Raw genomic sequence first — 26979 nt, 5'->3', positions numbered from 1 at the left:
TGTCACGGATACAGAAGTTTCCTCTGGCCAGAGGGAAGATCGAGCCTCCATTCTGAGTTTGGTCATTGCCTCCGCTGATGATGCATGGGTCAAATGAGATGAGTGGTTGTGAGAGCTCTCTGTGCTGGTGAGGGGCGTATTGGACCAAGGCAGCACTTCCTTCACAGCCCGGGACCCTGCACGTGCCTTGTCATTTTTAATCAGATTGTTGTTCTGGTGGGTTTTCATTGCAGAGGGCAGAGCTTTGCTCACACACCCATGGCCGGTCAAGGTTCAGCAAGATGCGGTTCCCTGATTTGGCTTTTCCTAGATTTGGGGGAGGAAGGGCCACTGGCTGTGAATACCTACCTAGTCCCTGTTCCTTTTTTGTTACCTTTGCCTGGTCACTTAGCATGCGGAGATTCCCTTTTCCTCATCAGTAAAATGAGAAGATTTTTCCTGGGTGATGTCTGGGGTGCCTTTTAATCCTAACATTCTACCCAAAGAACAAATGTACCAATCAATTGAGTTTGGGTTTTGTATGAAGGCATATTGTTTGGAAAACATTCTTGGTTTGCCAAAAGCATCTTCCTTTATCATTCAACAAACGTTAGCTTCACAGAAGCATTGTTTGCAATCGAGGGATCGAGAGGGGCCCTGCAGATACTGTGAAGCGCAGAATAGTAATGAAATTCGCTAAAATCAGGAGGTGGGAGAAAGTTGAGGGGACTCTCACTCCCCCTTTTTCTTTTAGAAATTGCTCTCTAGGGAGACAGAATCTCCTTTAAACCTCTATCTTTATTCTTTTAAAAAAAATTATTATTGCAATAGAGTTGACACAGAGTGTTATATTAGTTTCAGGTGTACAACATAGTGATTCAACGACTGTGTGTCTGTCCCCATGCAGGACTGCTATAATACCATTGACTCTATTCCCTGTGCTGTGCCTTTCATCACCGTGACTTACTCATTCCCTAACTGGAAGTCGACATTTCCCACTTCCCCCTAACCCACTTTGCCTCCCTCCCCTACTGGCAACCATCATTTCTCTGTATTTGTGGGTCTATTTCTGCTTTTTGTTTGTTTTGTTTTTTAGTCCGTATATAAGTGAAATCATACATATTTGTCTTTCTACATATAGTATCATGTCATCTGCAAATAGTGACAGTTTTACTTCTTTCTAAAGACAGTGGTCTTCTTTCTTTCTTCCAGCTAATTTGGATGCCTTTTCTTTTTCTTATTTGATTGCTATGGCTGGGACTTATTTCCAGTACTCTGTTGAAAGAGGTCGTGAGGTTGGACATCCTTGTCTTGTTCCTGATCTTAGAAGGAATGCTCTCAATTTTTCACTACCAGGGATGACATTAGCAATGGGTTTTCATATATGGCCTTTATTAGGTTGAGGTCTGTTTCCTCTACACCCTTTTATTTTTTTTAATCATAAACGTTGAATTTTGTCAAATGCTTTTTCTGCATCTGTTGAGATGATCATATGATTTTTATCCTTCATTTTGTTAATGAGGTGTATCATGTTGATTCATTTGCAGATATTTGAGCTATCTTTATATCCATGGAGTAAGTCCCACTTGATGGTGATGAATGATTCTTGTAATATATTATTGAATGTAGTTTGCTATTACTTTGTTGAGGATTTTGCATCTATGTTTAACAGGGATATTGGCCTGTGGTTTTCTTTTTTTGTGTAGTGTCTTTGTCTGGTTTTGGTATCCTGGTAATGCTGGCCTCATAGAATGTATTTGGAAGCTTTTCTTCCTCTTCTGTTTTTTTGGAATACTTTGAGAAGTATAGGGATTAACTCATCTTTAAATGCTTGATGGAATTCACTTTGATTCTGTCTGCTCCTCGATTTTGGCTTTTGGGAATTTTTTTATTACCAATTCAGTTTTGTTTCTAGAAATTAGTCTTTTCAGATTTTCTGTTTCTTCTTGATTCAGTTTTGGAAGATTGTATGTTTCTAGGAATTTATCCATTTCTTCTAGGTTGTCTCATTTATTCGCATATAATTTTTCACAGTAGTCTCATAATTGTTTGTATTTCTGTGGTGTCAGCTGTTACTTCTCTTTTAGTTCTGATTTTATTTATTTGGGTCCTCTCTCTTTTTTTAGTTAGGAGTCTGGCTAAAGGCTTTTTTAATTTTACCTAACTGTTAAAGAACCGGCTCTTGGTTTCATTTGGGCTTTTCTATTTTTTTTAAATCTCTATTTCATTCATTTGATCTGATCTTATTCTTTCCTTCCTTCTACTAATTTAGGGTTTTATTTGTTCTTTTTCTAGTTCCTTTGGGTCTAAGATTTGGTTGTTGTTTTGAGATTTTTCTTGTTTCTTCAGTTAGATCTGTATCACTATAAACTTCCCTTTTAGAACTGCTTTTGCTGCAATGTTGGGCTGTTGTGTTTTCATTTTCTTGTCTTTATCTGTTTTTATATTTCCTCTTTGATTTCTTCATTGACTCATTAGTTTTTTAGTAGCATGTTGTTTAGCATCCATGTTTGTGTTTTTGCTTATACTTGATTTCTAATTTTATACTGTTGCGATGCGTGATATGATTTCAGTCTTCTTAAATCTGTTAAGACTGGTTTGGTAGCCTGATGTGTGATCTATCCTGGAGAATGTTCCATGTATACTTGACTATGTATTCTGTTGGTTTTGGATGGAATGTTCTGTATATCTCTTAAGTCCGTCAGGTCTAATGTGTCCTTCAAAGACACTGTTTCCTTAAGGATTTTCTGCCTGGATATCTATCCACTGGTGTAGGTGGGTGTTAAAGTCTCTACTTTATTACTGTCAGTTTCTCCCTTTATGTCTATTAATATCTGCTTTATGTATCTAGTTGCTCTTACATTGAGTATATAGATATTCACGTTTGTTAAATCCTTTTGTTGGATTGATCCCTTTATCATTATGTAATACCCTCTTTTGTCTCTCCTTACAGCCTTTGGTTTTTTTGTTTGTTTGTTTGTTTTTAAAGATTTTATTTATATATTTATTTATTTATTTATTTGACAGAGATCACAAGTAGGCAGAGAGGCAGAGAGAGAGAGAGAGGAGGAAGCAGGCTCCCCGTTGAGCAGAGAACCCGATGTGGGGCTTGATCCCAGGACCCTGAGATCATGACCTGAGCCGAAGGCAGAGGCTTAACCCACTGAGCCACCCAGGTGCCCCAGCCTTTGTTTTAAAGTCTATTTTGTCTGATATAAATATTGCTGCCCTGGCTTTTTTTTTTTTTTTTTCCACTTCCATTTGCGTGGAGTATCTTTTTCTATCCTTTTACTTTGAGTTTATATTTATCTTTAGGTCTGAACTCAGTCTCTTCTAGGCATCATATAGATGGGTCTTAGTTTTTAATCCATTGCACCACCCTATGTCTTTTGATTGGTGCATTTAGACCATTTACATTTAAAGTTATTATTGATAGGTGTGTACTTATTATCATTTTGTTAATTGATTTCTGGTGGTTTTTGTAGTTCTTCTCTGGTTCTTTTTTTCTTGCTTTCTTTATGATTGGTGACTTTCATTAGTGTTATGTTTGGCTTCCTTTCTTTTTATTTTGCATATATCTGTTTTAGGGTTTGTGGTTACCATGAGATTCATATATAACATCCTAAGTATAACGCAGTCTATATTAAGTTGATGGTCACTTAAGTTCACACACATTCTGAAAGGACTTCTTTACCATCCTTAATCTTTTATGTGTATGATGTTTTATTTTACGTCTTTTTATTTTTTGAGTTCCCAAGTGGCTTAACCCACTGAGCCATGCAGGCACCCCTTAAATAATGATTTTAGAAATACTTCTTTAGAAAGGCTAGTTTGTGAAGATAGATTTGCCTGAAATTCAAATACTCCTTCACTTCAGTTTAGTTTCATTTTCTTCTGAGGAAGTCAAATTAACAATGGCATTTTTATTTAAAATGACAATAGAGGAATGCGTGGCTGGCTCAGTTGGTGGATCCTGCAACCCTTGATCTCAGGGTTGTGAGTTCAAGCCCCACATTGGGTGTAGAGATTATTTAAAATCTTTAAAAATTGGGCACCTGGGTGGCTCAGTCAGTTAAGTGGCTGCCTTCAGCTCAGGTCACGATTCCCGGGTCCTGGGATTGAGTCCCACATCGGGCTCCCTGCTCAGTGGAAAACCTGCTTCTCCCCATCCCTGCTGCTCCCCCTACTTGTATGCGTGCTTTCTCTCTGTCAAATAAATAAACAAAATCTTTAAAAACATAAAATAAAATCTTTAAAGATAAATAAATAACATACAGTTTCATTTTATAACTTATGCTTGTCCATCCCTTCTTCCTTCTCTCTGCTGTATTTGCGGAGAAATACTGGGATACGGTCCACATGATGTTAGCAATGGTTATTTCTTAAGAGTGGGATCAGAGTGATTTCCTTGCTTCTTTTTTTCTTTCTATGTTGCTTGATTTTCTTATAATGCGCATAAAAATAATAAAGCCATTATTCTAAAAATGAACAAGAAGGGGGAAGAAAGAGGGAAGCAAACCATAGGAGACTCTTAACTATGGAGAACAAACCAAGGGTTGATGGAGGGGAGGTGGGCGGGGTGGGGGGGGACTGAATAGGTGATGGCTATTAAGGAGGGCACTTGTTGTGGATGTTATCTGTAAGTGATGAATCACCAACTTCTACACCTGAAATCAGTATTACACATTAAGTTACTAGAATTTAAATAAAAATATGGGCGGGGTCGAGGGGGGAAGCAAAAGATTTTATTTTTTTTTTTAAGATTTTATTTATTTATTTGACAGAGAGAGATCACAAGTAGGCAGAGAGAGAGAGAGGGAAGCAGGCTCCCTGCTGAGCAGAGAGCCCGATGCAGGGCTCGATCCCAGGACCCTGGGACCATGACCTGAGCCGAAGGCAGAGGCTTTAACCCACTGAGCCACCCAGGTGCCCCAAAAGATTTTAAAAGAGCAAACAAGACAGCACTGGCCTGGCTTTATAGGCAGCCTCAGGTCTCATCAAAGGCACGTTCTTTCTTTCACCCACCTCCTACCTGGCCCCAACCTTGGGGGGGACGAGCATATCTCCCCTGCTTACCATCTCATTGGACTTCTGCAACTAGTCACTAGTGACCTCCTGAAGAGCTCTGAAGGGTGAATGCAAGGCCCTGGGAGACCCAGAAGCTATTTGTATTTGCCTCCCTGGGCATGTGTTTGTGATAAAAACAGAGCTCAAGATGAAACTGGTGTGGGGCGGTCCCTGCAATTTTCACTGTAATCCCAAGGAAGGACGCTCAGATGTATGGGGATGTATCTGGGCTCAGATTTCACTGTATTTCTCTTAGTTCTGAGGGAATTATGACTACCAGGGTTGTTTTCTCATCATCCAGCTCCTCAAGTTTGTTTTCATAGTTCTTGTTGTATTTTTGAGTTAATAAATATCAGGACTTTATTAGGAAGGCATTCCAGAAATAAAGCTAGCTATTCATGGCGTGGTTTTTGGCACATGCCTTCCTGCCTATACGGCAGGTATACTCTGTTTACCTTTTTGAAGAGTCAATAGAACCTTGGGCTCACAGTACTGCCACCAAAAGAAGGAAGCACTTGAGTTTCGTGCGAGGACAAACAGCTGCCCTTAGATGTTGAAGGACATGAGGCTGAGCTGCGCTGGCTTCAGTTTTGACTTGAGGAGCAAAAATGTTCGTTCTGTGTCAAAGGTGCAATTAACATTCTTGGACGACTCTCAAAGTAAATTACAGAGGTAATTCAGCTTTTCTGTTACTTAAAAGTATCCTTCAATCTCTTTCCTTTATCTTCAGTGATTAGAATTTTCCATGAGGTAGGACTAATAATAATACGGTGATTATTACACTGAATTGTGATAAGAAACGGGTGAGATTATATAGCCTGATAAGAGGAGGGTGCCTGGGCCCCTGCAAAGGCGAGGGCAAGCATAAAGCATCTTTAGTGCAGAGCCTGAGAGCGGGCAGACACCTTTTACAAACTGTGGAAGTGACGTTATTTCATGGAGGCCACATAGCCAGTCATCAGAGGCAATATGCTTGGAACCCAGCCCTCTCCACTGGGCCATCCTGCCACATCCTTAGTGCTTTTTAATGATACATCTCTTGAGAGCACTGCTTTATTATTTTGAGCCTTTTAGAGGGAAAAGCAAAAGTACAGCTCAAAGCAAATGTTTTCCTGCAGATGGGCCTGAATGAGTCAGAGATCTACTTCTTGTAAGTGATGCAACGTGGGTTGCATGGGTACACCCGAGGGCGTGCGACCTGACTGACCTCTCTGTGCTTTCGTTTCCTCAACAGCTTTCTCATCCAGTTGGGGTTTGCAGAGGGTTAAACGAGTAAATCCAGTCAGGGGAATGTAGAATACGAGTAGGGCATGGCGCGCCGTGGGCACTCCATGAATGCTTGCCATTACTCCTTATTCTCATTGCGTTACGCATGGAAGTGTCACCCTTGCCTACTGACAGAAAAAAAAAAAAGAATGAGAGAGAGAGAGAGAAAGAAAAAGAGAAAGGCCACAGAAACAAATTAGGAACAAGTCGGGACTATGGTGAACCATCTGGGACATACCACTAAGGCATGTCTTGAAGTAGGAGGGAGGGGAGCACAGTACCTGGGAAGAGTACTGTAAGTATTACAGTTCCTAATACTCTTGTTTTCTCCCTGGAGAAGGGCTCATTTTCTTTGTGCCTGGCCCCTGGCTTTTATTTATTTATTATTTTTTTAAGATTTTATTTATTTGATGGAGAGAGTTGACGTGAAAGAACCCAAGTAGGAGGAGTGGGAGAGGGAGAAGCAGGCTTCCCACCAACCTGGGAGCCTGATGCAGGGTTCAGTCCTAGGACCCTAGGATCATGATCTGAGCTAAAGGCAGCCGCTTAACCGACTGAGCCACCCAGGCACCCTGGCCCCTGGTTATGACTGCTAATGGCACCACTGTGCTCAGTGGATGGCTGATTGTACTGAATTTATGCATAACTTGCACAGAGCCCACTAGGTTGGGCTACAGAGGTGCTTAGGGCTCCCCAAAGGCGTGGGTGAGAAGAGGTACAGGGCTTTGTGGTTAAACAGTAGATAGTGATGAGGGGAGATCTACCCCGGGAGAACACAGGGCAGCCTGGGAGAGCCCCCAGAAGCACAGGCTGACAATGACTGTGACAATCCTGAAACTTCCAGTCTCTCCCCTTGCTCCCCAGCAGGGCATGTCAGCCCCACCAAGGTCTGGCTCATGGCTCCTCCAGACCCATTTCCCACCACACTTCTCTTTGGGGCCCCTCAGTCTCATCCACTGCCTCCTGCTGCTGCCTTGGCCCAGCCTTGGCACCCATCCACCCCAATTCCCTGCAGGGAACAGCCAACTTCAGGAACCATAGTCTAGCCACTGCTCTGAAGCATTCCTCACCACTGCCTGCCCCCATGCCCCTTCCTCCTCTTCTCCCCCAGCCTGAGCTTCTCTTCTCCTCCATGTTCTTTCACATTTGCCCTTGAGCCACGGTTCATGGTTCACCAGTCCTCACTGTCATGCAGGACCTTCCTTGTTTATGACCTTGACCCCCACCCTCCCCTGCTGCTTCTGATAGTCCATGGGAGTTTTGAAGACTAATCAAGCCACCCCCAGAGGGAGTCTTTAACCCCAGGCAAGGGAGTGAGAATGAAGATAAAATATTGAGGTGTTACCATTGTCAAGCTGGGATTTTTTTTTCTTCCACATTGCGTTGCATTTATTTATTTATATATTTATTCATCCATTCATTCATTTAGATATACATAAACTCTTACGTTCATTGCTTTTTTTTTTATTGTAGTGTTCCAAGATTCATTGTTTATGCACCACACCCAGTGCTCCATGCAATAAGTGCCCTCCTTAATACCCACCACCAGGCTCACCCAATCCTCCCCTCCTCCCTTCCAAAACCCTCAGTTTGTTTCTCAAGGTCCACAGTCTCTCATGGTTTGTCTTCCCCTCCAATTTCCCCAGTTCACTTTTCCTTTCCTTCTCCTGATGTCCTCCATGTTATTCCTTATGTTCCACAAGAAAGTGAAACCATATAATTGACATTCTCTGCTTGACTTCTTTCACTCAGCATAATCTCCTCCAGTCCCATCCATGTCGATGCAAAAGTTGGGTAGTCATCCTTTCTGATGGCTAAGTAATATTCTACTGTATTTATGGACCACTTCTTTATCCATTCGCCTATTGAAGGGCATCTTGGCTCTTCCCACAGTTTGGCTATTGTGAACATTGCCGCTATGAACATTGGAGTGTATATGCCCCTTCTTTTCACTATACCTGTATCTTTGGGGTAAATACCCAGTAGTGCAATTACCAGGTCATAGGGTAGCTCTATTTTTAATTTTTTGAGGAATCTCCACACTGTTTTCCAAAGTGGCTGCACCAACTTGGATTCCCACCAACAGTGTAAGAGGGCTCCCCTTTCTCCACATCCTCTCCAACATTTGTTGTTTCTTGCCTTGTTAATTTTTGCCATTCTAACTGGTGTAAGGTGTATTTCGATGTGGTTTTGATTTGAATCTCCCTCATGGCTAATGATGATGAACATTTTTTCATGTGTCTACTAGCCATTTGTATGTCTTCATTGGAGACGTGTCTGTTCATGCCTTCTGCCCATTTTTTGACATGATTATCTGTTTTTTGGGTGTTGACTTTGACAAGTTCTTTATAGATCTTGGATATCAGCCGTTTGTCTCTAGTGTCATTTGTGAATATCTTCTCCCATTCCCTGGGTTGCCTCATTGTTTTGTTGACTGTTTCCTTTGCTGTGCAAAAGCCTTTTATCTTGATGAAGTTCCAAAAAGTTTGTTTTCACTTTTGTTTCCCTTGCCTTTGAAAGAAGTTGCTATGGCCAGTGTCGAAGAGGTTACTGCCTATGTTCTCCTCTAGGATTTTGATGGATTCCTGTCTCACATTGAGGTCTTTCATCTATTTGAATTTATCTTTGTGTATGATGTAAGAGAATGGTAGAGTTTCATTCTTCTGTACATAGCTGTCCAATTTTCCCAGCACCATTTATTGAAGAGACTATCTTTTTTCCACTGGATATTTTTTCCTGCTTTGTCTAAGATTATTTGAACAAGAGCTGAGGGTCCACATCTGGGCTCTCTACTCTGTTCCTTTGGTCTGTTTTTATGCCAGTACCATCCTGTCTTGGTGATCACAGCTTTGTAATAAAGCTGGAAATCAGGTAATGTGATGTCTCCAGCTTCGTTTATCTTTTTCAATATTTCCTTGGCAATTCAGGGTCTTTTCTGGTTCCATACAAATTTTAGGATTGTTTGTTCCAGCATTTGAAAAACACCAGTGGTGTTTTGATCAGGATGGCATTGAAAATATAGATTGCTCGGGGGCAGCATAGACATTTTAACAATGTTTATTTTTCTGATCCATGAGCATGGAATGTTTTTCTATCTTTTTGTGTCTTCTTTCAATTTCTTTCATGAGTGTTCTATAGTTCCTTGAGTATAGATCCTTTACCTCTTTGATAAGCTTATTCCTAGGTATCTTATGGTTCTTGGTGCTATAGTAAATGGATTCAATTCTCTAATTTCCCTTTCTATATTTTCATTGTTAGTGTATAAGAAAGGAACTGATTTCTGTACATTGATTTTGTATCCTGCCACATTACTGAATTGCTGTATGAGTTCTAGTAATTTGGGGGTGGAGTCTTTTGGGTTTCCCACATAAAGTATCATGTCTTCTGCAAAGAGAGAGTTTGACTTCTTTGCCAGTATGAGTATCTTTTATTTCTTTTTGTTGTCTGATTGCTGCTGCTAGGACTTCAGTACTGTGTTGAACAACTGGCAAGAGTGGGCATCCTTGTCATATTCCTGATCTCAATGGGAAGGCTCTCAGTTTGTCCCCATTGAGAATGATATTCGCTGTGGGTTTTTCATAGATGGATTTTATGAAGTTGAGGAACGTCCTTTCTATCTTTGTACTCTGAAGAGTTTTAATCGGAAACGGATGCTGTATTTTGTCAAATGCTTTTTATACATCATTCGAGAGGCCCATGTGGTTCTTCTCTCTTCTCTTATTGATTTGTTCTATCACACTGATTGATTTGCAAATGTTGAACCACCCTTTCATCGCAGGGATAAATCCCACTTGGTCATGGTGGATAATCTTTTTAATGTACTGTTGGATCCTGTTAGCTAGGATCTTGAGAATATTGGCATCCCTATTCATCAGGGATATTGGTCTGAAATTCTCCTTTTTGATGGAGTTTTTGCCTGGTTTGGGGATCAATGTAATGATGGCTTCATAGAAAAAGTCTGGAAGTTTTCCTTCTGTTTCTGCTTTTTTGAAACAGCTTCAGGAGAATGGGTATTATTTCTTTGAATGTTTGGTAGAATTCCTCAGGGAATCCATCAGGTCCTGGGCTCTTGTTTTTTGGGAGGTTTTTGATCACTGCTTCAATCTCATTACTAGTTATTGGTCTATTCAGGTTGTCAATTTCTTCCTGATTCAGTCTTGGAAGTTTATAGGTTTCCAGGAATTCATCCATTTCTTCTGCATTGCTTAACTTATTGGCATATAACTGTTGATAATAATTTCTGGTGATTGTTTCTATTTCCTTGGTGTTAGTTGTGATCTCTCCCCTTTCATTCATAATTTTATTAATTTGGGTCCTTTCTCTTTTATTTTGGATTAATATTTCCAATGGTTTATTGATCTTATTAATTCTTTTAAAGAACCAGTTTCTAGTTCCATTGATGTGTTCTGCTGTATCTCTGGTTTCTAACTCATTGATCTCTGCTCTAATCTTATTTCCCTCCTTGTGCGTGGGGTAGGCTTAATTTGCTGTTGATTTTCCAGTTCTTTAAGGTGTAAAGAGAGTTTGTGTATTCAGGATTTTTCTTTTTTTTTTTTTTAGTGAGACTTGGATGGCTATGTATTTCCCCTTTAGGACCACCTTTGCTATATCCCATAGGTTTTGGACCGATGTGTCTTCATTCTCACTGGTTTCCATGAATTGTTTAAGTTCTTTGATTTCCTGGTTGATCCAAACATTCTTGAGCAGGATGGTCTTTAGCTTCCAAGTGTTTGAATTTCTTCCAAACTTTTTCTTGTGATTGAGTTCCAGTTTCAAAACAGTGTGGTCTGAGAATATGCAGGGAATAATCTCAGTCTTTTGGTATCAGTTGAGACCTGATCTGTGACCCAGTATGTGGTCTATTCTGGAGAAAGTTCCATGTGTGCTTGAGAAGAATGAGTATTCTGTTGTTTTAGAGTGGAATGTTCTGTATGTATCTGTGAGGTCCATCAGGTCCAATGTGTAATTCAAAGCTTTTGTTTCTTTGTTGATTTTCTGCTTAGATGATCTGTCTGTTGCTGAGAGTGGCATGTTAAGATCCCCTACAATTAACGTATTCATATCAACATGTCTCTTTATCTTTATTAACAGTTGGCTTCTGTAATTGGCCGCTCCCATGTTGGAGGCATAGATGTTTACAATTGTTAGATCTTCTTGTTGGATAGGCCATTTAAGAATGACGTAGTGTCCTTCTGTATCTCTGACTACAGTCTTTAGCTTAAAATTTAATTGGTCTGATATGAGAATCACTGCCCCGAGCTTTCCTTTGATGCCTGTTGGCATGAAAGATGGTTCTCCATCCCTTCACATTCAGTCTAGATATAATTTTAGGTTAAAAATGCATCACTTGAGGGGCGCCTGGGTGGCTCAGTGGGTTAAAGCCTTTGCCTTCAGCTCAGGTCATGATCCCAGGGTCCTGGAATCAAGCCCCGAGTCGGGCTCTCTGCTCAGCAGGGAGCCTGCTTCTCCCTCTCTCTCTGCCTGCCTCTCTGCCTACTTGTGATCTCTGTCTGTCAAATAAATAAATAATCTTTAAAAACAAAACAAAACAAAATGCATCACTTGTAGACAGCTTATGGATGGGTCCTTTTTATCCAGTCTGCAACCCTGTGCCATTTTATGGGAGCATTTAGGCCGTTCATGTTGAGAGTGATTATTGAAAGATACAGTTTTATTGTCATCATTTTGCCTGTAAGGACCTTGTTTCTATAGATGTCTCTGTAAATTTCTGTACCGTATCACTCTTGGGGTCTTTCTTCTTTTATAGAACCCCCCCTAATATTTCTTGTAGTGCCAGCTTGGTGGTCACATACTCTTTTAAACCTTGCCATTCTTGGAAGCTCTTTATCTCACCATCCATTCTGAATGTCAGCCTTGCCAGATAAAGTATTCTTGGCTGCATGTTCTTCTCATTTAGTGCCTGAGTATGTCTTGCCAGCCCTTTCTGGCTTGCCAGGTTTCTGTGGACAGGCCTGATGTTATTTTGATGTTCCTCCCTCTGTACGTAAGAAATCTCTTCCCCCTAGCCCTCCTTAAGACATTTTCTCTATTTTATGATTTGCAAATTTCACAGTCACATGCCGGTATGTCTCTACCCTCATTGATCTTGGGGGGTGTCCTCCCTGCCTCTAGTTCTAGTTCTAGTCTCCAGATTAGGGAAATTCTCAGCTAGGATTTTCTCAAGTCCTCTCTCTTTCTCTCTCTCTCTCTCTCTCCTCTCCCTCAGGGATACCAATAATTCTGACATTGGAATGTTTCATGGTGTCATTTATTTATCTGATTCTGTTTTCATGGCTTCTAAGCTGTTTGTTCCAGGCCTGCTCCTGCTCCTTCTTTTCTGTCAGTTTGTCTTCTAGATCACTAATTCAATCTTCTCCTTCATTTACCCTAGCTGTTAGAGTATTTAGATTAGATTGGATCTCATTGATAGCATTTTTAAGTTCTGCCAGATCAGCTCTCACTTCTGTCCTTAGAGATTCTATGTTGCCACTAATGGTTTTCTCCAACCTAGCTATTGTCTGCATAACTGTACCCTGAATTCTATTTCTGACATCTTGCTTATGTCCATATCTAATAGTTCTGTGGCAGAGGTCACAGTCTGAATTTTCTCTCTGTTGGGGTTCCTCCTCCTAGTTATTCTGGTGAGAGGTGCTTGAGGGGATGTGTAGCTGAAAATAGCCAGCCATAATCCAGGCAAGGTGGATCCACTGATGATCCTCTGCCCTTGTAGAGATCCCGAAGTGTATAATCTTACATCTCAGTCTGATTTCATGGGTGTTCAGAGTGTTCTGGTAGATATCTAGCTCAATTCAGGGGACCGGTTGAAATAGGGTCCCTACCCCTCTGCCATCTTGCCCTTCCTGCACCAAGCTGGGAATCTTTGTTTTCTATTCAGTTTCGAGACACAGAAATACCCACTTGTTTGGGTGCTCTAAAGAAACATGTGCACTGAATGTTGTCTTGTAATAAATTAAGAGGGTGAAATTACTATCTCTTTTCTTGCTTAAGGATTAGCCTTCAGGATCCCCTGATTAACTTCCACAAGCAACAAAGCATGTGACCTAATCCTTATTATATCTGGTCCTTTCCACATATTGTTAGGGTCTGCAAATTAGCTTAGCATGTCTACCTCCAAGTTCTGTCAGCACAGGCAAATATAAAAGCTCCAAGCAAGGACTTACCACACTGAACATTTAGGTAATCCATCTTCCAGCTGCCTGACAAGGAAACAGCTTCTATTGAGAATAAGTATAAATTAGCTAATGCTGAAACTGCAGAAATTCTCAATCCATATCCTGTGTCTTGAGTGATGCTTCCCTCCTCCAGCTATTCATTCAGACATTAATTCTAGGTCTCTCTGTTGCACTCAGGGTTGAACCTTGTGGTAAAATACTAGTGGTGTAGTAACTGCAGGAAGGCATCTATAATTTCCCCGTCAGAGTGGTTTTAATGCCCTCTTTCAGTGGGCATGATACATTAAAGAAAAGATAAATGGTTAGAGGCCCCCAAAAATCTGCGGAGTCAACACATGTGCAAGAAATTACCATTTTAACCTTTAATCATTTTAGCCAAGAAGCAAAATCTATTTTTATTGCTCATGAACAGTAGCGTTCCATTGACCACAAGGTGGTGATCGGCAGGAAAAGGAAGGCCCTGCAAAACCTATATTCTCCAGTATAGACTGGGAAGTACAGTTTAAAGGTGGGGAGTGGGTGGTGGGCTGGGGACAGAGCCTGAATGCAGGGGAAGCCACTGAGCTGCATATGGTTTGAGTGGCTGCAGAGAAAGGCTGGTACTGGGCCCTGGAATGTGGTCTGGGAAGCAAGTCCTGCCCTTCCTGGATCGCTGAGAGTGCAAGGGATCAAAGCCTAGGGATAAAGAAACGGTGGGTTCTTTCCACACCTCCTCAGTGCCGAAAGAGTGGCCTGTGTTTCCCAGGTGTAAATGAGGTTGTCCTTGCTGATGTCAGGATGAGAATAGCTCCCCTTGACTACAGGCTTACTGTGTGCCTGGCGCTTTTCTGACTGCTTTATAGGGAGGATGTTCTTTAATCCTCCCAACACCCCCTTGCAGTAGGTGTCATAACTCACTTTATAGATGAGGAAATTGAAGTCAGAGAGAGGTTAAATCATTTGCCCAAGACTGACAGCCAGGTAGTGGTAGAACTGGGATTTGAACCCAGAGACTATCCGGTGACAGAGCCTGAGCCTACCTTAACCACCACGCTTTTAAATAGCATTTTGTCCCAATGAAAATTGATAGTGTAATGTCCAGAAAGTTAAAGGTGTGTGTGTGTGTTGGGGTGGGGGGTCTGTCTTATTTACCAGGGATCTGGAGAATGCCCTTGATCCTGGTTTCCAGTCTATAAAAGAATGATGACGCTGTTCTTTACCTATCCACCCTACAAATGTATTTTCAGGATAATGAACTGGTCATCAGAGCTCTTAGAATCTTAAATGATTGAAGATGCTTGGTTAAGTAATGAGCAAATGAGTTTTCACATCCCTACTCAAGAATGAAGCCCCCACACTGGGGTCAGCTTTCTGCAACAACCAGTTTGGGGCTTTATAAGCAAAATTCACATGCATTCTATCTAAATCATGAACCAGAAGTTCTTTATGGAATATCATTAAGGCATTTCTGCAGGGAATTCATCTGACATCTGCAAGCAGAGTACCATGTGAGGGGAGGTGGGTACCCAGCCTTTGTCTTTGAGAACCAAACCTTGCTCTCTAGTTGGCCTTGGTGAAGAGGGAGTTTGGTAAATTAGTTCTACCCCTTTATTCTCCATCTCCTCTGTCATTTACTCTGAGTAAGACCTGCATCACTGGGAGGTGGGTTATTGTAATAGATTCCAAATTGGTTTCCTTACAATGTTTTTGAGTAGATGTAGCAAAAGATTCATTTGCATATTGTGAGATAAATACTTGTCCTTTTCCTAGGCCATAAGAAATGACAAAACCCAAGAGGGTAATATTACAGTGTATTTTCCCAGGGAAGTTATAAATTCTGTGTTGTAAACTGCAGTACAAATAGCATTTTTAAAGGTTTCAAGGGAAATATAAGAAATAGATGGTTTTGAAATTATGTAGTCATAAGAAGAAGATATTTTGGAAAAAATGATCCAAGAAATCTTCTTGCATGAACATAAAAACACACAAATGCATACACTTGTCCTTTTTGACTTAGTGATCCCATTTCTGGAAACTTATCCTTAAGAAATTGTCCAAAAACCAGAACTGAAGATGTCTATTGCATAGTTGTTGGTTTTTTTTTCAAGATTTATTTCTTTTAGGGAGTGTGTCCAGGTGGGGGGGAGGGATAGTGGAAGAGGGAGAGAATCTCAAGCAGACTCCCTGCTGAGTGCAGAGGCCCTCACAGGGCTGGATTCCACAACCCTGAGATCATGTCCTGAGCCAGAAATCAAGGGTCAGATGCTTAACCAACTGAGCAATGCAGGCACCCCTGCATAGTTTTTATAATAGCAAAATATTTGAAAAAATCTAGATATATCCTAGCTACACACACACACCCAATATGTACATATCAAAAATTAAAATTATAAATGCCATGGAGCAACATGAAAATGCTTATTATTTAAAGGAAAAAAGCAGGTGTTTAAAATGACACTGTGCCACTTAAGTTGTATATATTTTCATTTCTAGACTTTCTGTTTGGTTTGCTTTTGACTCTGCCTCTTCTCTTTTCATACCAAGCTGTTCATTCCTTTGGTTCTTTCTGTTGTCTTAGCATCTTTTCTATTTTTTTAAGATTTTTTATTTTTTAAAAAATTTTACTTATTTATTTGATAGAGACAGCGAGAGAGGGAACACGAGCAGGGGGAGTGAGAGAGGGACAAGCAGGCTTCCCAATGAGCAGGGAACCTGATGCGGGGCTTGATCCCAGGACCCTGGGATCATGACCTGAGCCAAAGGCAGATGCTTAACGACTTAGCCACCCAGGCGCCCTTTTGTTGTTGTTGTTGTTGTTGTTGTTTTTTAGGATTTTTAATCTCGACACCTAACGTGGGGCTGAAACTCACAACCCCAAGATCAAGAGTTGCATGCTCTACCTATAAGGCAGCCTGGTGTTTGTCCTAGCATTTAAACGTACTTTCCAGAATACTTTTAGATTGTTCTCAGGGTACAGGTCTCTTGTCTGTTGTGATGTTCTTTTCCCTGGGCCATCGGGAAAGTTTTCCTAGGAGCATTACTTCGTTGTCTTCAGGGGTGTTTGTCTGTGGGACTCCACCACTCCCTGGCTTACAAGGAAGTGGTTTTGCTTTGCTCTTGCCCAGACTCTAGTAATTTCAGTGACCCCAGGCAGATCCCGTATTTCTCTACCACTTTTCTTAGGATGGGTGGTTGAGTCTGAATTTATGCTGGCAGTTCAGTTCCCTAGCAAAGGGCCTGAATATTGTTTCTTACCCTAAGGGGTTAAGTCCCCAGCCCCGACCTCTAAAGGCTTTTTCTGATTTCCTGCCCATGGAGCCTGTGGATTCAGCTCTCATTAACTGCTAGGGTCTGCTTTGTTTCTAGCCCCTAAACTTCCTCCTCTGCCCTCAAACACTGCATTTTTATTTTATTTTTATTTTTTTTAATAATTATTATTTTTTTTTATTTGACAGACAGAAATCACAAGTAGGCAGAGAGGCAGGCAGAGAGAGAGGGGGAGGCAGGCTCCCTGCCCAGCAGAGAGCTGGATGCGGGGCTCAATCCCAGGACCCTGAGATCATGACCTGAGCAGAAAGCAGAGGCTTTAACCCCCTGAGCCACCCAGGCACCCAAACTCTGCATTTAAAAAAAAAAAAAAAAAGTTCACGCTTTACCCATCATTTCCTTGTATTTGTACTGGGATGTCCCATCTACCATAGCGACCAGAAATACTTGTTTATTTTTTCCATTTACTGCTACTGGCTGGAAATGTATGTGTATATAATCAGGAAGGGGACTTTGCAAATGAAATTATTTGTTATAGGTAGAGATGGCGGGCGTATAGTAACCATTTTTCTCTATTTTGCAAATAAGTCTGTGTTGTCATATTATCTCTGAAACAATGCAGGAATCCTCATCTTTTGTCTTTTGTTTCAGAATGCATACACCACAACTGCCATTAATGGAACAGATTTTTGCACATCAGCACAAGGTGCACTCCAACTCTTGTCCAAGAAGTCAAGTCATTTAACATCTGTTCAATGCTTTGGAGACTTCGTCATTTTTCTAGGAAAGGTGAGATGTCTTCACTAAAATAATAAATAAAGGAACTTGGAATCCAAACATTAAGCCCTACAGCAAGGTTCAGAAAGAGAACGAATGTTTCTTGAGTGCTTGCTTTCTGGTGGCTGCTGGGCTTCATTGTCATTTAATCCTTCCTCCTGTGAGGCACCTTATTTTGCAGATGAGAAAACTAAGGTTTAATAACTTGTCTGAGATCCCTCAATACATAGAGTCAGGATTTGAATCTTAGCTATACCCAATTCTCTGTAACGTTTGGAGTCCCACTTTTTCAGATCTAAAATGAAAATGCAACTAGCCTCATAAAGTGGATGTATTCCCTGGGTTGTGATGAAATAAAAGGAAATAGTATTGGAGCCTAATAAAAGGTCTGTATTATTTAAGGGCATTAAGTCCATAAATAGAAAGACGGGTTGTCAGTGTCCTAGGTGGAGCCAGTGGTGTATCTCCACTGCCATCTGAATGGTATTTTCCAAGGATAGTGTGTAGTCTTGTTTGCAGTGTGGTGAATGAGCATCTTAGTGCATGTCATGGTGTGAAGGACAAGCCCTGAACTTGGGGTCTTTGGCAACTCCCAACCTCGGTCTTTATATCTGAACTGAAGGTAACAACACATGGCCTTTCTAGGTTGTAGGGAAGAGTAACTGAAATCTTGATGAAAGGGGTATGATAGCCCTCATGACCATGCTTCAAGTTGAAGGTTCTTTACACTGTGCCACATGGCGTGTCCCTTTCCATGTGGCTGTCACCCACCAGGCCTAAGTCCACACACCCGTTTGCCTGATCCCACGTCCACTCGATTGCCTGCCCTTCAGATTCTTGACCACAGACCTCCTGTCCTTCCTGCCACATCACTATTCCAAGCTGGACATGCTGGCTTCTTCCAGCCATTCATCCTCAAGGACTTGAATGCTGAGGCCTTCAGTGGTGCCCCAAAGCAAGTAAGATCCTGATCTCTGGTTGTGACCTGGCTAAAGTCAGTAAGGACTCCTGGCTCATTTAGCATTTTCTGCCTCTGCGCCCTTTGGTACAGGTCCCTGGTGCATTACTGTCAGAGTTAACTGTCAGTAACAAGTTATAACATGTGTGGATTTCACAGGCTTATATTAATTGCACATATATTGTAAGGCTCAGCTGGGCCCCAGAGATTTTTCATGCAACAGTAGCTCTAGAAGCACAAACTGATTATGCCCTTCAAAACAGCCTAAATAATCTATGTGGTTGTATTTAAATGGGTAAAATTGTTTGTTAGTTTGGTAAGATTGCAGGTGATATGTTGTCTAATAACTACTTCCAGAAAAACTTTTTAAGTGTTTATAAGTCTTTCTAAAAGACTTGTCTTTTATTTTAGGCAATAATGCTCTTTCCTGTATTTCTTGATGAGGTAGCATTCACACATTCATGTCCATCTTTTTGGCTATCCAAGGGCAATGGGGATTCCAGATGGACTCCATTTTATCTGTTAAAGAATCGGGTACATATGGATCTGTAAGTCTGATCCTGGAAAATAATTACATAAGGCAAAGCCTGGATTAATCCTATTATCTCCCCACACCAGCACTGGAATTCCACTTTAATCCCTATGGTAAAAACAATCACGTATTAAACAACAGGATATCCACTCAATGAGTTGTTGCAACATTATTTTAAAATGGTACTTATTACCAAGTTTTTAAATGAAGATGCTTATGGGGGTATCAAGTGAAAAAACTGAAAATTTGGAAGTATCATTATATCTATATAAATACAACAACTAGGCACAGATAAAATGTAAAGACATCTATTCTCTTCCCCCTCCTCCACTTTAACTGGGCCTTCATTTGGTATCATCATGGCTCTTCTTTTTTTAATTTCACTGTTACCACATTTTCTAACAGTTGTTCTTTGTAATAGGGCACAAACATATACATACGGATGTATATGAAATTATCACTCGTAACTGACAAAAATCATTTCTCTCATATTCTAACCACCCGATTTATAAAGATTTTCCACAAACTGTTCCTCGGACAGGTGTTGGTGGTATGTTTCACTGTTTTTGGAGGACTGATGGCATTTAACTACAACCGTGCACTCCAGGTGTGGGCGATCCCTCTGCTGCTCGTTGCTTTTTTTGCCTACTTTGTAGCCCAGAGTTTTTTATCCATGTTTGAAACTGTGCTGGATGCCCTCTTTCTGTGTTTTGCTGTTGACCTGGAAACAAATGATGGATCGTCAGAAAAGCCCTACTTTATGGACCAAGAGTTTCTGGTAAGCAAACATTTCACTTGCTGTTGCCATCTCAATCCTCAAAATCTCCAAAGTGTAGAAGACTCGCACATCAAGGGGGCTCATACCTAGCTAGCCTCATTTTCTCTTCCAGAGGGCTCTGTTGCCTGACCGGAGTTCCGGAAGTTCGGGTTGTTTGCTGAGGCTGAACCAACTTGCCTTACTGAATCCTTCTCCCTGGAGAGAAGTGAAGCTGATTGATGAATATGGACCACATGGCCTTGGGCAGGCTTTCTGGACACAGCAGGCCAAGTCCCTTTGGTGCTACAGGCTTGGTCTGGCCTGTTGGGTGGCCTGGAGGTTTAACAGTTGATCTTTCTCCAAAGCTTTCTCACCTCCTCAAGCATCATGTCACCCCTCTGCGTTTTAGGGGACACACGTGGCACCCTCTGTGCCAGTATCCACAGATCTGTGGTCCTCAGGCCCCTTGTTAACCAAGGCCCACCCAGGAAAAGCCACACCCTGTCAAGTCCCACACCGCTTCTATCTGGAAAGAGCAGGCGGCTGTTTCCACCACAGTCGTTGCTTTTTTGTCTTATCAGGTGTAGACAGGGATATTTTAACAACTGAATGAAGCCTCTGTATTGTCTGGGTCAAGTGATGTTTTTAGTCATTTTCTTCCACTCTGGTGCCATAAAAGATGTTAAAGCCCTTTTGCTTTTTTTGAGATTTTAAGTAATCTCTCTACCCAGCATGGGGCTCAAACCCACAACCCCAAGATCAAGAGTTGCGTGTTCCACCAACTGAGCCAGCCGGGTGCCCCAAAGTCCTTTGGCTTTTAAGCAACATCGAGCACTCCTCGAGTCAGCCAGGCCCTGAAGTTTAACAAGCACTTCTCGGGTTTTCAAGTTAAATGTATTCTCACCCTCCTCCATATAAAACCTAAAAATACAATAGCACTTTAGTTGTCTGTACTCTAAGGAAATGGTTTCTGATGGTGGCTGGAAGCTAACTGGGGTTTCTTTCTCCAACTTGTACTTTCCTGATTAAAAATCGACTTGGACATCTATCCCCTAAAATATTTTAATTCAACAGGGGACATTTTAAGGCTGAAATTCCCCTAACTGATATGGTCAAGTGTTTGCCAGACGTGCAGATACGTAACACTGGTCTCACTCATTCTCTCGTTTTTCAGAGTTTTGTAAAAAGGATCAACAGAGTGAACACACTGAGGGCACAGGGCGCTGAGCATGCATCGAGGAACGAGGAGGGAGTGGAACTCCAGCCCGTGGTGTGATAGGTGCCTGTTGGTTAGTTGTCCCTGGAAAGTTGCCTTCTTCTAAGAGCCATTCACAGAATAAATGGTAAGGCTGATGGACCCTATTCTTTTTCATTTTCGTCATTATTGTTTAGCCATTAGAACACCAGAAAATACCATAAAAGTAGATCCTATTCCTAATTCATTCACTTAGGAATATAAAATACTCCTACCCGGCCCCCACCAGCGTTCCTCAGCGTGATGCTGAGACTGTTCCAGGCTGGACTTAGGATGAACTGGAGGCATGTGCATCTCCATGGAATAAGCAAGGGTCAATCGTGGTCAAAGAAGAGTCTGGACCCTGGCAGTCACTGACCGTGTATGGCAGGCAGGTCCCTTCCGTTTGCTAAGCCTCAGTCTCAGGCACAGAGTGTGTCATCGTGTGGATTCAGTAGAGCAGTGACAGGGCAGTTTAGACCAGCACCTGGGGAAAGAGGACGTTTTAAAATCTGCCTTCACCTACGTGGAAGTCGGCCAGAAAATAATCAGCCTGTGGCTCGTATGAATGTTCAAAAAAAATATTTATTTATAAAAAATACAATGGGATAAGTTTATGCTGAGAAATGCAGCAATAAATACAGTCGAAGAGCACAGAGCAACTCTACATTGATACATTGGCACAAACAGGGAGAGCGGATGCACCGCCCAGACCTGAGCGTCTGCAGGCAGATGCTGGACGCGCTCCTTTAGAAACACCGCCCAGGAAAGATCTTGTCAGTATAGGGAAGAGAATGAGTACACGTATGATCACAAATGCACACGGATCAGGACTTTATTTAAAAATTAGCAAACAATACTGCAGAGACATTGATATGTAAATTTCTAAAATGCTGCGTCTTAAATTTAGTTGGCAAAGACCACATGTAGCTCTAAGCATGAGTTTAGTCCTCCACGTAGAAACCAAACCAAACACTAAACTGTAAAAAAAAAAAAAAAAAAAAAAAAGCTTCCTATTGTTTGAAAATCCCAGTTTATTCAGTAGATTGTAAAAATGCATAGGTCTCAGATAAGAGAATTGGCTGTACAAGCGTACTCCCCTTTCACAGTATTCCTTTTTACTTCATATGCGAGTTATTGCTTCTGCTGTAGGATTGAACTGTTACAGCACTAAAAGGCAACTATTTAGGGAAGAGGCAGAAAAAGGAAAAGGGAATGTGTGTAAGGCAATATTTCTTTTAGGTACAATAAGCGTAATAGTGTTTTAGGAAGACAAGATAAAAATTACTCAAGGCTAGCTTGGTTCTCACTGGATAAAAACAATGGGCTAAATACTGAGCTCCTTGTATCAATCTAGTAATCAATGCCTTGGTCGCCGTATTGGTAATCTCTGGGGTAGTCATCTTGGTACTCTCCGTGATATTCATCTGGGTATTCTGCCTGATAATCACTATCACTAATTTCAGACCCATTGGTTCCTGTTCCTTGGCTTCCGTTGTGAATGACCGGTTCTGTGGGAGCGGCACAGTATTTGGGATCATATACTTGCCGCCCAAGCCCATACACGCTCATTCCTTTCTGGGAAGCAACTTTGTTGGTTCCCATCTGTAGAGAAATTGTCGAGTTGTCCACCGGTTGTAATGTTAGCTTCTGATCATAGATGTCTCTTCTGGTGCCTGGTGCTAACATCCCCGCCTGGTATTAGAACAGAGGAGAAAAGTGAAAACCGCAGCTCAAATCTGTTCCTGTGAATATTCTATAAATTATGAAATTCACACGGAACGGGAACACGAATGGAATAACTTCATCTCAGGGGTAAAGCGAGCTTATGGAGTAATCCTGATGCCCAGTCTTTCCTAGGAAGCAGTATTTACTGGCTTTCATGTTAGACCAGCCTTTCCGTTCAGATCCTCGCCAAGCTAGCTGACTTTTAGTTTTAGGTTTCTCATACACAAATGGAGAAAATACCACCCACTCCAGATGTGGGAGAGGATTAGATGTAAAGAATGTAAAAACACAGCCTAGTGTGGACAGCCTGGAAAGCTTCAGGTCCTAGTACCTACTAGGACCACATACACTCTGTAGGCCCTCGATTTGAGAAGCTCTTCACACATTCCGCAGAAATGATGCCAGCCAGCCCATAAGGCCTTCAGTCTCCAAGAGCCAGCCATGAGTGCAGTTAACTCATACCTCATTTCTCCATTTATGCCAAGCAGACACTTCCAGACTTAACTGGTAAAAAAGCAGACCTGAATGGCAGCTTTAAGAGACAATGCCACATGGAGCAGGAAGTGTTCCAGGAAGGGAACACGACACATCTCATCTTGAGGTCCTGAGGAAGAAGCTTTTCCACAGCTTCTCTCCACTCCTGTTGGGCAGGAGGCCTGCCTGCTCCCCAGTGGTTAAGGGAACCTCTGTGTGAGGGGCAGCTGCTCTGTTTTGAACAAGGACATACTTGCATCTCACAGGGTGTTAGAATACCAGCCTCCTCCCCAGGCTACAGTTCCACCCACTCCCAATCACACATTTAACAGAGATGCTGGCTGAATCCTTCTCAGAACACCAGATAATTGTACCTACCCGGTTAATTAAGGGATCCTATAAAAATAAAAGTCCGAGGCATCAGAATGAGCAACTTACTTATACCTAGAGCAAGAACTAAACTGGCCGTAATAAACTTACTTTTTTCTTCTGGTTAGGTAGAAAGGCCAGCTGTTCTAACTGCCAACAAAAGCCATGAGCCACACACCATATTTGTGTTGCTGCAGGAAAGGTCCTCTGATTCTTTTGCTTTCTCAGCAAAACCGACATTACCTGAAGTACTCTCTAAATACACCATACAAAAACACCCTCCTTTGAACTTAGTTAATAAGAATGAGGTAAGTGCTCATTTAAATAGTCCTTCTGTACTCTGTGGCAAATATGAAAAGGCACTGCTTACCTGGCTGGCTCCTTTGTTGGTGCCCATCTGCAGACTAATTGTGGTCTGGTCAAAGGGTTTATCAGTTTGCATTTTGGGATCATAAAGATGCCTCCTGGTCCCATAGGCTGTCATACCCGCCTGGCTGGCACATTTGTTGGTTCCCATCTTTTAAGTTAAAAATTAAATAAGCACTGATTATCCGAAGTCCACAACATCTATGACAAGCAAAACTTTCTGTTCTACTAAAAAGATCGAGGGGTAAGACGGACAGGTCCCTTTTTGTGCTGAGGCCAGCAAGATACAAAATCTCTATGCTCTCACAAATTTCAAGGTGCTCACTTTAAAAAGAAAATTTCCATCAAGTTTTTAGAGGGCACAATTATGTATAATTAATTTCCTCTGCTCCTCTCTACTGTCTACAGCAGAGAGAAGCAAGTCGGGGTACCTGCTTCAGCCATATAAAGGAACAGATGCACTCTCGGGCTAGGCACTATGCTTCTCTACTCCAGATGTTTACAGAAAATGTTGATTGACAGCAAATGCCAGGTGTCTTCTCTGGCGGCTCAACAAGGGCTTCTTTAAAGTTTCATCAAAATCACCAACATCTTTGTGGGAAAAGAGGCACATAGAAGGAATAAGGAACATAAAGTTCAGAGGAACAGTAATTCTCTTCTCCACTGAGAATATGGCTTTAAGACCAACTGGAACACCCAGTTCTACCGGTTGGGGACACATTTCTGTTGGTCTTTCTCCTTAAAAGGGAGGGGAAAAAGTCATTGCAATCCTACCACCCAGATATTAGCTGTAAACATCTGTGCATCTCCTTCTAGGTTTTTTATCTTCTGTATGTGTGTATGTATCAATGCACATGCATACAAAAGGCATGCCTACAAATATATACATGTGCCTCTTTAAAACTGTGATCCCACGGACCGCGGTATTTTATAACCTGATTTGTTTTCCTTCATCTTGGAATTCTTGTCCATCATTATTACCTTACTCTGGAGTTTCTTTTGTTGTTATAATTCAACCAACTGACTACTGTTTGGAATTTCAGGTTTCCAGTTTCTTAACCAGATACAATTCTGTACTGTACAAAATTAAATCCACCTCACATAGATTCAGTCAACAGAGGCGCAGGTATCAGACATAGTAAAGTCCTTAGCATATTAGACACTGAGCAGTGGTGATTTTGTGACACTCTCCAGGGGAACAATGAGAAGGGGGGTTGAAAAAAAAAAAAACACAAACCTGAACTAAATATTTCTAATAGCACTTGGCTACTGTATCGTGCAAATAAATGCCTTGGGCATTAAGGCTTTGTAAAATGGCCTCATTTGGTCAGTAATGTTTAGGAATTTGTAAAGTACATTTTCTTAAAAAATACAGACAACGTGGGGCGCCTGGGTGGCTCAGTGGGTTAAAGCCTCTGCCTTCGGCTCAGGTCGTGATCCCAGGGTCCTGGGATCAAGCCCCGCGTCGGGCTCTCTGCTCAGCGGGGAGCCTGCTTCTCTTCCTGCCTCTCTGCCTACTTGTGATCTCTGTCAAATAAATAAAATCTTAAAAAAAAAAAAAAAAGACAACATAATTGGGGGGGAAATCATTTCCTAGAGAAACACCTGTCAAGTCTGATGGCATGCCGGAGGTTTCCAGAGGTTTCTTCTAAAACCATTATCACTATCTCATGGGCTTTAAATGGACATAAATTATATAAACCACATATCCATCCCCAAAACCTACATAAAGGTGTATCTTATCCATCCCTTACTCATGAGAGACACCCTTTGCACATAGTAAGAATTAATGATACTAAAGAAGTGACTGATGAAAGCAGTAAACACATTACTTACCTGCAAACCAATTACACTTTGGCCAGCTTTTAATTTTCCTTCATCAAAACGTCTTGTTTGTTTTTCAGCATACTTGACTCCAATGTCAATGGTTGTATGGAATCCTTTTGTTTTAGCCTAGACAGAAATGCACATACTAACTAAAAAGGAAGACTAAAATGGAGATTCTGCCAACGGTTTTTTCATAGAAGGAACAAGAAAGAAATGATACCGTCCAGAGATAAAGGCTTACATTAGGTAATAAATACTCAAACTAGCGGTGAAAAACCTACTTAAGGCCATGCAGTAATACATGTAGCTCCAAAATGTATCTAATTAAGCTCTCTTATGAGGCAGCTGATGTCAGCAGCCTTTCCACAGAGCTAATCATTATGAAGGAGTCTGTATTCCCATGGGAGATAAAAAAAAGACTCAGTTCATCACCAACATGGTAGGACTTTTAAATTCAGCCATTAAAGACATATACGTACCAGACCTGCCAGGGCCACCAGCGTAGTCTGAACCTGGGTCATGTTTCCATTCTCAAAAAGATCATTTGCTTCAAATATGTCATGCGGCTTCATGCCATAAGCCTGAATAGCTTTAATAAAGTTGCCAATATTCTCCAACTATAAAGGAATATAAAGAGTCATATAACTTTGGGAGCCAAATACGGACATTCACGTTATCTAAGAATTCTAAGTCTTCCTGACTAGTTAGTTGTAAGATGCCAGGCAGAAAGCTACGTGGCAAGGTTTCTTGGCCAGATACATACTAAGCACAGCTTTCTCTGGAAAAGGAAAGCGTGAAGAGTATTTCATAGTGGGTTAATATTTTTATGCAGTCACTTTTTTTTCAGTTCTTTGAAGGCAAGGTCATCCTTCCAATGTTTTTAAGAATACTGTGATTCTGTCAGAGCTATCCAGGGCTAAAATTCTGTCAAACAGTACATGATTACTCACATTCATAATTTATGTTTTAATTTAAACCTAAATCTGTGGTTACTAAATGCTGTTTTCCTTATTATCTCAAAACACATACTCAAAATATCCAGTTTTACTTCATCACACACATTCACGAACTAAGACGGCTTAATATGGTGTTCGACAGTCAACCATTAGCGGTTATGTTAAACTCCTTGCCTTTTCCCCTCATTTGTCCTTATGGTCTAGGTTGTATTTCTCCATAGAAGCTGTGTTCAATCCTCCCTGAGAGCAG

General features: G+C 41.4%; 2 protein-coding genes across 2 annotated transcripts in view; one reads left to right on the top strand and one right to left on the bottom strand.

Annotated features, from left to right (window-relative positions):
* The window catches only part of SLC44A3 (solute carrier family 44 member 3), a 94250-nt gene extending 73114 nt beyond the window's left edge, over positions 1–21136 (top strand). Inside the window, exons 13-15 of the mRNA XM_080800310.1 lie at positions 17403–17540; positions 19560–19796; positions 20950–21136. Of these exons, the coding sequence (XP_080656436.1) occupies positions 17403–17540; positions 19560–19796; positions 20950–21051 (477 nt within the window). The 3' untranslated portion in view covers positions 21052–21136. The remainder of the gene's footprint in view (positions 1–17402; positions 17541–19559; positions 19797–20949) is intronic.
* A 440-nt stretch (positions 21137–21576) lies between these two features.
* The window catches only part of CNN3 (calponin 3), a 28620-nt gene continuing 23217 nt past the window's right edge, over positions 21577–26979 (bottom strand). The window contains exons 4-7 of the mRNA XM_080800309.1: positions 26253–26390; positions 25783–25899; positions 23951–24097; positions 21577–22704 (exon numbers count right to left, since the gene is read on the bottom strand). Of these exons, the coding sequence (XP_080656435.1) occupies positions 22363–22704; positions 23951–24097; positions 25783–25899; positions 26253–26390 (744 nt within the window). The 3' untranslated portion in view covers positions 21577–22362. The remainder of the gene's footprint in view (positions 22705–23950; positions 24098–25782; positions 25900–26252; positions 26391–26979) is intronic.

Source organism: Martes martes (genome assembly GCF_963455335.1).
Source record: "Martes martes genome assembly, chromosome: 4".
NCBI lineage: Eukaryota > Metazoa > Chordata > Mammalia > Carnivora > Mustelidae > Martes > Martes martes.
This window is presented reverse-complemented; position numbering and strand designations above follow the sequence as displayed.